General features: G+C 38.9%; 1 protein-coding gene across 4 annotated transcripts in view; it reads right to left on the bottom strand.

Annotated features, from left to right (window-relative positions):
* Positions 1–13,234, bottom strand: part of TP63 (tumor protein p63) — a 97,157-nt gene that overhangs the window by 17,386 nt on the left and 66,537 nt on the right. For 3 of the 4 annotated variants that reach the window (XM_023592043.2, XM_071214683.1, XM_071214684.1), the window contains exons 4-8: positions 11,117–11,232; positions 9,975–10,084; positions 9,179–9,315; positions 6,355–6,437; positions 4,554–4,690 (exon numbers count right to left, since the gene is read on the bottom strand). In XM_023592043.2, coding sequence (XP_023447811.1) covers positions 4,554–4,690; positions 6,355–6,437; positions 9,179–9,315; positions 9,975–10,084; positions 11,117–11,232 — 583 coding nt within the window. The remainder of the gene's footprint in view (positions 1–4,553; positions 4,691–6,354; positions 6,438–9,178; positions 9,316–9,974; positions 10,085–11,116; positions 11,233–13,234) is intronic. The other variant, XM_071214682.1, reaches the window with a different exon arrangement.

Below are 13,234 nucleotides of genomic sequence, written 5' to 3'. Positions count from 1 at the left end.
GACCCAAAAAATTTGCTGTTTCAAATAAATATTTTGTAAATGTGGAAAGTTATAAAAGGATATTAGTCACTTCTCTAAATTTGGAGATTTGCAGTTTCTGCTGACTTCCACATTGATAATCCGATGAAAATATGACTTGCTTCTCCTTCAGATACATTGAATCTGAGGAAAATATCAACATGCTTGATGATGATCATAGACAAATGAGCTTAAAGTGATGGGGTTTTAATTAAAACAGCAAGGATAATTGCCAGCTGACTGATAAAGAGACAGGATCATGGGAATAGATGCTTGTTTTCATTCTGCCATTACAACTTTCTTAACTAATGAAGCAGAAAAAAGCATTGCAAAAACTTCTGCTCTAACATATGAAATTAACAGTGTACTTCTGGTTTTGAATACCCCACCCTCCTCCAATATTCCATTATAATCTGACTTGTATTACATATGAACCACACTGATAACTGATCACCAAGGAAAAGTAAACACTAAGGACATCTCAGCATGTCACAGATTTGTATTACAATTAAAATGAAATTCATGTAGAAATTAAAAAATTAATTTTAAAGAGGAAAGGAAGAGTTAGGCTAGGTGAAATTTTAACACAATGATATTGGCCTGATATGAAAAAATGTAAGCCAAGAAGGATAAACTCTAGATAATGATGAGAAAGAAATAGTACGGGTCTGAAGGACAGAAGTCAAAAGATTGTGAAGCAGGTCTCAAGTTGTTTCTGCAAAACTCTTTTAAGTGTTAATACCCCTTGAAAAAATGAAAGAAAGGTATTATAACTCCAGGATAAAGATTGGGTCAAATTTATTCTCTCTTTAGATTCTGGCTTGCATAAACATAATCCCCAATATTTATACTATGTGCACAAATCAACTACACTAAAATAAACTTTCTCCATAAATGGTACAAAGTTTACTTGTATCCATAGCAATTTGATTCATAACAACTCAGTGTAAAATCTCTCTTCCATAAAGCCTATGATCATGAAGGTAACTGTGAAGGAATTTTTCAAACAGGAAAAAACCATGCACAAATGAAAAGCAAGCAGAGAGAAAACACATTGTGGGAATCTAATAGAAGTTATTGCCCCTTTGTAGAAAGTGTATTCCCTTCCCACTAATTTCCCCTCCACGGTAATGAAAAATACAAAATTCTTTCCTTTCCAGCATAAAATTGACACTATGTTTTTGGAAAGGAAATCAACAGGCTATTATAGGCATTTTCCAACATGATTTAATCCTTTCAAATGACTGCCAAAGAATGAGATTTCCATTTTTCTTTGTCTAGTCATTTATGTGCTTTCTTGGAGATTTGCATGAAAATAAAAGCTGAAAAAAAATTCAGCTGAGGAATACAGCAACTAAAGAATTCAGAGATGTCTATCAATCATCAGAGACCCATGTATATACAATGCTACAAAGGGATAATTAGAACAAATATCTGTATTTTGCAAAGATTTCATTTTGCACTCTGTTAGAGTTCCATGCACAAGTTATCACTGCTGAGATTAGCTCTTACATATTGTTGTGAAATACCAACTGAAAACCATGCAAAAACGTGAAAAAACTGTCCCTAAAAATCTTTTGGGCTTTTTAAGAAAATATACTTTTAAAGTGCATTTTCTTTTTGATGAAATAAGACTGTCTTATACTATATGGCTTAAAATTTTTTTTCCTATATAGTAATGCCAGTCAGTCAGACAACAAGCACTGGATAAAACCATCATATGGGCATACTGGTTTTCATGTGTGCCGTGTAAATAACAGAAATAACACTTGCCCCAGACTGACTGATGCCCGTCCTCCTGGTTTGTAAAGTCTCTTACACAATGACACTAAGCTAGTCCCTGTATTGTATGATCTATAGATTCTGTTTTACATTGTCCTTTTAACTTACACAGAGCTTTCTTAAGATTACAAAGGTGCTTTGGTTAAGAATTCACCAGAGTTGTAAACTCTGTAATTTGTACACTACAAACTCTGAGAAGGCGGGAATCACCTTTTCCTCCTTAATGTTTTCACGTAGGAGATTTTCAATAAAGATTTGTTACATTATTGAAATCAACTATCTCCACCTTTTCTGACAATGGATGGGTTACGCCATTCACCATATTTTGAGTGTGAATGGGCTTGTCTAATTTCCTCAGACAAAAGAGTTCTTGTTAAAGGCTGCTGTAGTTTGGGTGGATATTGAAGTATATCTTAAACCTCACTATAGGATTTCCTAAAACGTTTTAATGCCTCTCCACCACAGAAGATGCGTATTAGCTTCCAAATACTACTATCAATCGAAGTCTGAGCCTTAAGAATTAACGAAAGAAAAGCTACACATTCACCTAAAACAGGGATTGGCAAACTATAGCAGATGGGCCAAATATGGTCTGTGACCTAAGAACAGTTTTCATACTTTTAAATGGAAAGTATCAAAAGAAGAATACTATTTTGTGATGTGAAAAATAAATGAGATGCAAATTTCAGTATTGAGAAATAAAGTCTTATTGTAACAGTTACTGTCATTCACCTACGTGTTGTCTATGGCTGCTTTTGTGCTGCAATAGCAGAATTGAGTAGTTGCAAGCCTAAAACTGGAAAGCCTAAAATATTTACTATTTTCTTTTCTGTAAAGCTACAGAAAAAAAGTTTGCCTAACCCTGTGCTCAACAGTTAGACCCTTTAAACCATTTAATAAGTATCAGTTTAGTTCAGCAGAATTTTTCCTGTTTACTGGTGGAAAAAAAGACGGAAAATAGTAATTACTGCTGAGCAACTCTGTCAACATACATTATGGAGCAATTCTCCTGAGGTCTTTTTGGCTGAGCCAGACTTTTCCAGAGTGAACTGGAGGCAATCTGGGAGTGTTTCTTAATACCATACTTCCACGCATATCTTAGAGGCACTTATTGCCTCTAAGTTTCCCTTTCACGTCTGTAAATAATGTTGATTGCCTGTTTCTTTGGTCCCTGTCCTACAGTTCCATGAGAACTAAATCAATTCTGCACTTCAATACAGTAATAGTGATTATTAACGTTCAATAATAAATACTGTTCAAAATATTATTCAGTAACAATATATCTACCTGGTATCCCAAAGAATCAGTAGGATTGGCAATTCTGTCTGCAACCCTAACTTCTAATTCTCCACTTGGGAAAATCAATGTCCCCAGGGAAAAGATTAAACCTTCTGTTCAGCCTTACATATAAAGCTGTATAATTACAATTTGCAAAATTCTCATGCTAAAAGTAAATGGTGAGCTCCCTGCTGGGCAGAAGGGTTTTCAATGCTCAACTAGCCTGAAGTCTTCGGAAGAGAGCATGGTTCTTTTCTATCCCTCTGCTGCCCACCCCACACCCCACAGCCAGCAGAAGCTTAGAGGATGGTTCCTGACTATGAGAGGTGCCTCTCAGCCTCCTCAACTGCATTCATATTTATTTTAAAAAGAATAATGAGCTCTCTTTACAGTACTCCCCATAGCTATATCTCAATAGTAGCTAATAACATATCAGAATGGAACCATTAATTATTGCTCATTTACATTTCTATTGTAAAAGACAATCTTTGCCTTAGGCAAAGAGTAAAGTCAAATGTTTGAATTACTCAAACTGGCCCAAATTGTATATGGTTTACATTTCTTAACAGAGGCTCTGGCAATATTTCCAGAAATATTCCAGAAAGAATATCTTGATGAAGCTAACAAGTGATTACTCTTAACCACAGAAAAGTAAGTATAAGCAAAGTCCTGCTTTGCCAACTTCCTTTCCTTTCATAAGAGCTATTCTTTTCTGGTTAGTCATAAAACAATTAACATCATCAAAGTTCAAAAGCCCAGGTAAAACTTAAATATATATATATATTTATATATGTAAGTATATATATATATAGGCTGTCTTGTATATTCTAATATAGTTGTGAAATCTGAATCAATAATGTTAATATGCCTTGCTGGAAGATAGTGTAGGGTAGGAATGGTAAAGCCTGGTAATGTGATGTTACTTTGTCTTCTGCATTCAGATGTTTTTCCAATGAACATGCACTAGATCTCAGAATCCTTCTCAATGCAGCAAAGAAGTTACTTCATTGCAAAATCTAATTGCTATCCCTTTTCCACAGCATTTGTCTCCAAAGTAGATTACGTGCAGCCCAGGATATGTGCAAGACAATCCACAGAGTATATGTTTTAAAATTCAGACATTATTATTAAAATAGGGTGTGGTGTGTGCTCTAAATCCTTTCATTGATGGATATATAGGGATCAGAGGAATAGACGAGAGCTAGCTTCATTAGTGTGAGTGTCCGTATTTTACTGAAATGGTTTGGATTCCCTGTCAGAATATGGCTTGAAATTCTCAAGGGCACAGTTATGATAAGAAGCATAGAAGGTAGAAACTGAAAAAGGAGCTGTACACCAGCTCTTCTGAACTTAGTAGGACCTGCTGTCTCACAGCCTCGCCTTGTTCATCACCCATCGATCACCCTCTTGCTTACTCAAATGGACAGTCACTCTTGCTCCCCATGCCTCCCCAAATGCCACATTGACACACTCACTGTTTCTGAAGCAAGTGCTGGTGCTGCTGCTGCTGCTGCTGCCGGTAGGTTTCAATAGTGTGCTGAGGAAGGTACTGCATGAGTTCCAGCGACTCTTTGATCTTCAACAGCATTTCATAAGTCTCCCGGCCCCTTACCTATGTAAAAGAGCAGGAGGAAATAGGAGGAAAAATGAAGAACTGTGGGAAGTAGTTCTGGAAAGACAAAAGTTTTCAGCCAGAGTAAAATGTGCTTCTCTCATTAAGAGAGTCTCTAAAAAGCACTAAAAAGTCGAGAAGATCCGGGCCTAGGGTGAGGCAAGTGAGGCCCTTTAGGTGCTTGCACAACCCTGAGGGTGAGTGCCTTTTTAAATTTTGCACTCCAGGCACCTCATTTACTTCATCCTCCCTAGTTCCAGGACGAGAGGCAGAATTTGTCAGAATTCAGAAATAGAAAGATTTTTTCTATAATTTGTTGGGCTCTTTCTTCCCCTTCAAAACCTAGCTCTGGGATCGCCTTCTCTGGGAAGCTTTTCCCGGCCTTGTTCTTGTGCGCCACGTCTGCTGTCCCTTCTATGTGCCCCACAGCTCCATGCCTAGCTCTATCGAAATCTTTCTTTCATTACATTTTAACTCTTTGTCTCCTCACTACAACATGGGCTCTTTGAAGATAAGAACTGTGTCCACCTGATCTCTAAATGCTTAGGATCTAGCATATTTGCCTCTCAAAAATATCAACTGAATACATGCTAAATTAATAGGGTCTTTTTTTTCACAGACTTCAGTTTGTCGAATTCTTTATGAAATTCAAGGTGCAAATCACTGAAGGGCACTGCCTGCACTAGTGCGAAATGAAATCTTACTGAAACAATAGCTTTCAAGTGGGGACTTTCCCCTCAGCTGAAAATCTAAAGTTTTTTGGAACGCTTAGTATATCAGGATAGTATTTTAATTAGAGTTCACAAATCAGTTGCCAAATGTAGTCTGATAAATAGGACACTGAGAAACTTACCTAAATCACTGTCTGATTGCTCTACCTTCTGTCTAGTACCCTGGGGATCAGAAACCAAAGAAGGTGGGAAAGAAGGAATGCTGAGTTGCTTTAGCTGCTATCCAGGGCAGCAGCTCCCAATCAACTCTCTTGGCCTTGTTTGCCTGCAAATCATGTCAGTTTAGATGGCATTAAGGACTACAGTGATCACACATCTTGGTTGACACTCTAGAGGCCAGAGAATAAGGTAATGAGAATTCAAAGAGCTAAGACTACAACCTAGTAAAGGGCACTTCAGTGAACTGAGAAGGATAATGTTCCTTGCAGTAGGAAGAATTTTCTTACATAGTAATTGGCCTGAGCTTTCTGACCATTCACATAAAATTGAGGATTCTGCCTTGCTTCACTTTCTCTAAAGCTCTCCCTAAAAGAAATCGTAGTCAATTCTCTATATTCACTGTATTAATGACTTTGTGAATTCTTTCTCACAAAATATTAGTCCTAAGTTGGTATGGCCATGCTGCCTATGATAATCTTATCATCCTTAAGTGATGAAGTACAAATTAATTCTAAATATTTGAGCAAGAAAAATTCTATTAGAAGTGTAGCTTTGATTGGATAGGTAGGTAAGTAGAGGAGCCCAAGACACTAGTATATTCCAAAGCTGTAAAAAGAAGGGATATTTTCCTGATTTTTCAAAATATGTATATTCTCTCTGCTTTAACCCACTAGCCATTCAATTGCCACCAATAAGCAGAAGATGACCATGTAGTAAAAGTCCATTCAAAGAAGGTAAAAGTGGCAGAACCACGAATACTCAAAGGAGACTCACTGGTAAGTATAAAAGTTCATCATCTGGGGATCTTCGTTTCTTGATGGATGTCATCTGGATGCCATGTGTATTCTGACGAAAAGCTGGCAGAGGAAAAATGCAAGTTTTATCTTGGGGACATTTCTGTAGCAAAAATACATTTAGTAAAGAGACAGTAGCAGTAGCAATCCCTGTGAGATTCAAGTTTCTAGTTCTAAGCATCCAGTTGGCCATGACTGCTTTCACATTAAGTGTAAGTCTAGCAATAATGAAGAGAGCTGAAGGTGGGGAAGAACAAGTGAAGCAAGAAATTCAGATGCAAAAGGAAACAGCCTTTGACTTAAGTATCACCTCACGTAATCTCATAGCTTGCTGGAGTGTGTCTGTGAACAGCTGTTCAAGGAAGGAAGATAAATAGGTTCTGTGTTTTAATTTTTTGATCATTAATCTTCCAAGGAGGTAAAGGCATGTTGTAGAAGTTGTCTGGCCAATGCATTCAGCCTCATGAGCTTACCCCTCTTGCTCTAGTACACTTATCACACAATTTCTGACAGTCTCACTTTCCAGGACATCAGCTGTCTCTTTTGTAAAATGAATGAATGAACCTGATAAATCTCTAAGGTTTCCAAATTTAGAAACTACATCCAGAATCCAGGAATGTGTAGGGATGATCCTTCTACCAAATGCCAGGTGATTAGGTCTTACTGATAGTCAGAGTTGCTAATTTGTTGGTAATAGGGGTGTTCAGGAAAGAGTATAGGAAATGTGCAATCAAGAAAACTCAAAAGTAAAATTAGGGTATACACCTAGGAGTATATAACTTCCTAAGTCATATGGTGATTATATGCTTAACTTCCATAGCCCAAAGAACTGAAAGCAAAGACTCAGAGAGATACTCATGTAAATGAGTTCATAGAGACAAAAAGCAGAATAGTGGCGACTAGGGTGGCAGTGGGGATGGGGAGTTATTGCTAAATGAGTATGAGTTTTGGTTTGGAATGATGAAAACACCCTGGAAATAGAAAGTGGTGAAAGTTACACTGTACTGTGAATATAATTAATGTCAAAGAATTGTCCACTTAAAATAGGTAAGATGATTTTTAACGTTTTATATATATTGCTACCTCAAAAAAAAATTTTTAAAGCAATTACTAAGTCCAGCTCACACTCAGTGGAAGAGGAATTAAGGTGCACATTTTAAAGGAAGGACAAATGTTAAAACCACCATAGGATGCAGGATGCAAAATGGCTTGTTACAAGTAAATTGAAAACTTTTATTCTTCTTAATGATGCATCTTTTAAAAAAAGTAAAATTAGATGCATGGATGGATGATGGGTATGTATGTATGTATATTTATATGTATATGTGTGTATATATACTTATATGTGTGTATATGTGTATGTATGTGGCATTTACGTATATATATTACACATATATGTATGATTTTTTGAGGATTAATCAGGGAGAGAGCTTAAGAGGAAACATAAACCATGCTGAAGAGTTAAAAGTTGATGGCAAAAGGTTGTTCTAATATTCTGCTGTTTTCCTGTAAAACATAGGAGAACATTTCTATTTTTTCTGGATACTAATCAATGATAAGATTAAAATTCTTTTGCATGACATAGATGATATGTGGTATACGTGAAAACATTTGCTGTGGTGATGTCAGGCTTATGCAAGGCAACTTCTAGAGCCCAATTTCACTGCAAGTGGGAAACGTGTGGATTGGTGGTTTTCAAACTCTGTTACGTGGAGTTCTATTACTCTGTGGAGTTGTACCTCATGGGCAAGGGCTAGCTGAAAATAGAGCATGGAGCCACAGCCCATGCTCACTCCCACCCCCCAGCTTCCATCCCCTTCAACTGGAGTAGCTCTGCTCTAGTCCATTTTACATTGTAGGTTCCTTGAAATATTTCACATAAACATTCTTGCTTAAAAAAATGTTTGAAAACAACTGACCTAAATCATTTAGTCTGACTATAGATGAAGTAACTGAGGCCCAAAGCAGGCCATATACATGAAGCTAAGACTAGTACAAAAACATAGATCTGCTTACTCCCCAGTCTGTGCTCTATGAAATGTGTGCTTTTTAAAAAAAAAGATTTATTTTATTTATTTCTCTCCCCTTCCCTACTTTGTCTTCTCTGTGTCCATTTGCTGTATGTTCTTCTACATCTGCTTGCATTATCTGGTGGCACTGGGAAACTGCATCTCCTTTTTGTTGTGTTATCTTGCTGCATCAGCTCTCCGTGTGTGCAGCGCCACTGCTGGGTGGGCTGTGCATTTTTCATGCGAGGCGGCTCTCCTTGCCAAGGTGCCCTCCTCGTGCGTGGGGTGGCTGTGTAGCACGGCACTCCTTGCGCACAGAAGCACTGCGCGTGGGCCAGCTCACCATATGGGTCAGGAGGTCCTGGGAATTGAACCCTGGACCCTCCATATGGTAAACAGATGCTCTATCAGTTGAGCCATGTCCATTTCCCAAAATGTGTGCTTAACTATACTGTTTCCATAGACTCATAAGGTAGGAAGGTACAATTAAAAACTGACACCAAAAAACTAGTAGCAATTCTCAAACTTGAGCTACCATTAGAATCACCTGGAGGGCTTTCTAAAACACAGATTGCTGGGCCTCATACCCAGAGTTTCTGATTCAGCAAGTCTGAGACCTAAGAACTTGCATTATTACTAAGTTTCCAGATGATATTGACCTTACTGGTCTGGGAATCAGAAGAAATCCTCACAGTGATGGTTTTCACCCTCCCTTCACCCTCCTCCTCACCCTTTCCCACACCAGTATCTTGAGAAGTTCCCACCTTGCACCATTTGACCACTACAGCTACTTACGGCGCTTCGTACCATCACCGTTCTTTGTGCTGTCCGAGACTTGCTGCTTTCTAATGCTGTCTTCATCGGCCTTTCTGTCTCTTCCTGGGCAGGCACAGATCCGGGCCTCAAAGCAGCGTCGGCCCAGGACTTGCCCACTAGGAATTAGCGAAGAAGGGAAGAAAGGGTTAAATTCAAAGAATTTGAAAGTCCCCTGGAATTCTCCCCCATTCTGTGGCTGGCCATCACCACTACCCCCACCCCCACCAGCTCAGCCTTGGCTGCTTTGAGGATGGACCCAAAAGCACTTGGCAGAACACAAAAGTGCTTAAATGCCACAAGCGATATTAGTAAATAACATTCCATTTGTTCGGCAAAGAACCTCCAAGCCATTAACTGAGCAGCTGTATTTAGCTACATATTTTGAAGGAAACTTGAGTTAAGCCAGGGGATGTCTCAGGATAAAATCCCCTTAGGCAGCCCAGACTTACTCAAAGAAACTGTTAAATGCCTTGGGGGCCACATGAAAACAAACACTGTCTAATCAGACATAATTCCAGCAAATGTCAAGAATTCAGGTATGAAGCGCTTGCACACCTTCCCACCTCTTTTTCCCCTCTCTCTTCACCCACCTTCTCTGTCTCCACTGTCTTAAATCTTGTATGTAAGTGATTGCGGCAAGGATTGAAAGCACAAAGGACAAAATTAAGGGTACCACTCTACTGTGCATGCAAAGTTAATGATAAAGCAGAAACCACTTCAATTTGCCCTCTGCCCATGCTTTTAGTAGAGGGAAAATTCTGCATATGCCACTTACTCTCTGGTTTCCAGAGTCACAATGATTAAAATTGGACGGCGGTTCATCCCTCCAACACAACTGCTGTTACACATGAAATTGTACAAGACTGTTGTGAATTCAGTGCCAACCTGGACACAAGGGAAATAGAGTCAATGTTAGCAATGGTTTGAAGTGATGCTTTTCCTCTTCAATTCTTGCCTCTATTTAAATAATTCCAGTTAATGGTAAAGTGATAAGCTTCCTTCTGGGCGTGGCAAGCTCTGAAACTCATTAGAGATCCCTCTTTGCCTGCCTCACAGGAAGCTTAAAGCTAAGGGTTGCAACATTCTATTAGGTGACATAGGTTTTAACCAACAAATGATCTTTGACTCTGTTCTCTTGCAAGCTGATGCATAGAACCCAGTTCAAACAGGCTTCACCACATACATGAATATCATTGAAAAGAGAGAGCTGAAAAAATTACCAAAAATAGTAATTTTGTAATTACCAAAAATACCCAAGGATATTTTCCTTATGTTAATGAAGTAGAATAGCATAATTTGAATGTCCACTTCTATAAATAGCACCCTGGAGCTCAAAATGCCTTTAAAGTAGGTTTTCTAGCCCAAAGTGCTCATTTATGGATGAGGAAACTGAAGGCCAGAGAAGGAGGATCACATACCAAAGACCCACACAACAAATCAACAAACCAAAGAACTTCGGTCTTGCTACCCCAATTTTCTTTTCACCATACCATTCTGCTTTACAAACCTGTTATCTGTTCATTTAAACTTCAGCTAAGAGGATCCCCTTAGGCCCTCCCACTTTCAGCCTAGTTTAAGGACACTTGCATCCAATACTGGTGTACACCCATTACCAATTCAATTGCCAGATAGCTTCTCTGGATCAAACCATGCTATCCATAAACCCGATTGCCAGTTCAATTATTATCTGCCTTTAAGGTGGGAACAAGGGCACAGAGACTTGCTACCAAGTTAATTTAATACAAATTTAGGAGTTTTGAAGGTTATAGGGCAGAGTCACGTGGAAAAGAGGAAAGGAAGAAATACAACAGTGTTACATAGTTGATGACAAAGACTAAGAACAGTGATAGATTCTAGCAAGACTCCCTATCACCAAAATGAATGCTCTCTCGAATCTGCTCAGGCCTTATCTTTTACCTGGGGTGGCTCGTAAGGCACCAGCACACTCTGTCTTCCTGTGATGGGGTCTTCTACATATTGGGCATGGCTATTCCCTTCCACTCTAATCAAGTGACTAGGTGGGGCGATCTGTCCTGCAGAACAAAGAAAGACAAAAGAGTTAGTTCCTTAACCTCAAAACAAAGAAAGCAAAATAAAGTGCATAGGGAGAATGGTGGTGGCCTTGAGAAACTGTTTGTGTAATAAAGGAAATATACACCCTTGAAAGAAAGAACAGATCCTGTTGTCAGATATCTAAAATATGATGGTATCACTACCTTCCAAATAAGAGAGAGGGCTGGATTGCTAATCTATATTTGAGAGAAGAGTCCTGTATTTTTGTTGCTTAAGTTGAATGGTTTAAGCTTTATAGTACTCTTTAGGATTAGATCTCTGATCTGAGGAGAGATTTTTTTCCAGCCTCCCAAGAAAATGGAAGGAAAAGTTAAATAATAATAATAATCAGTTTGACCAAAAAAGAGGCTGCCTAAAATTCTGACTTGCGAAAATATTAAATAAGAGGTAGCAAACGTCAAGGAAATGAATTTTACTTTGCCTATTTTTTGCCTCTTCATAAAGTCTCCATCTTCAGACCTTGCTTTAGTTATAAAGATGAGAAACTTGCTGGTTTTGTCACACTGACAGAACTCCTATGTTGGGGGACAAGAAAAGGGAAGCATGTTCTAAAATAGCCTGGGCCTGGAAGCGGACTTGGCCCAGTGGTTAGGGCGTCCATCTACCACATGGGAGGTCTGCGGTTCAAACCCCAGGCCTCCTTGACCCGTGTGAAGCTGGCCCATGCGCAGTGCTGATGCGCGCAAGGATTGCTCTGCCACACAGGGGTGTCCCCCGCGTAGGGGAGCCCCACGTGCAAGGAGTGCGACCGTAAGAGAGCTGCCCAGCATGAAAGAAAGTGCAGCCACAGGAATGGCGCTGCACACACGGAGAGCTGACACAACAAGATGATGCAACAAAAAGAAACACAGATTCCCCTGCCACTGACAACAACAGAAGCGGACAAAGAAGAACATGCGGCAGATAGACACAGAGAACAGACAACTGGGGCGGGGGGGGGGGGGGGAAATAAATAAATAAATAAATAAATTTTAAAAATCTTTAAAAAAAGATAAGCCTGGGCCAAGTTTCACAAAATTGTGATACTTAGTAGAGCCCTCAAAGACAGACGCTGCTCCAAGGACTGGGGGGCCTTAAAGGTATTATATACCTTTGGCCATGCCATCTCACTCTAAGGAAATTATTCAATAAAAGTAAAGAGCTAAGTGTACCAAGATGTTCACTGGAGCATCATCCATTACAGTAAAAAACTAAGAAGAAGAGAAAACACTTTTTAAAAAAACACAGTTATGTCACCTTGATGGAAAACAAGGTACTTACGTGAAATTATGATAGTACTAGCTACTTGGAATAATCTTTATGGCATAGTGTTGGGTGAAAAGCAGGACACAAAGGTATGGACAATGTGGCCATGTAGACAAGGGCTAGAAATTAATGTGTAAAAAGTAGTGGTGTCAAGGTGGGATCTTTTCTCTTTTTAAATTTCTAGCCATTCTTTTTATTTCTCCTTTAATTTTCTTTTTCATCTATTATAGTCAATATATTCACAAACGCAAGGTATCTAACAATTTATTTTTATTACTTGCCCTTTTAATTTTTCTCATTCTCCCCATGTCCTGCTTTTACTAGGAGATTTTCTATATAAATTATCCTAACTCCCAATCCCTCCTGCACAGAACCTTCTGATGATAACCTGCCCTTTCTTCTGTCCTTTCACTTTTCTGTATTCACTGCTCAGCCTCCCTTTACGGATCTATACAATAGCCGATCTAATGGAAATTGTGGCCTCTTCCATAAAACTGTGGTTAGATTTGAGGCTCAGAAGATGGTGCAGGACTTATTATGGATGAAGAGCCTGAAGGTGGTGCTCAAAACAAAATGCTTGCCCCCCCCTGCCCCCCGGTTCCCAATTCTTCATTTTGCAGTCACCTTTCCTGTATCTCCTATCTTGCTTTCTAGATCTTTTATTTACCCCTCTTACCCACTATAGCATATTATTTATTTTTCTTTCATTGTTTTTTC

This window comes from Dasypus novemcinctus, chromosome 4, assembly GCF_030445035.2.
Source record: "Dasypus novemcinctus isolate mDasNov1 chromosome 4, mDasNov1.1.hap2, whole genome shotgun sequence".
Taxonomy (NCBI): domain Eukaryota; kingdom Metazoa; phylum Chordata; class Mammalia; order Cingulata; family Dasypodidae; genus Dasypus; species Dasypus novemcinctus.
This window is presented reverse-complemented; position numbering and strand designations above follow the sequence as displayed.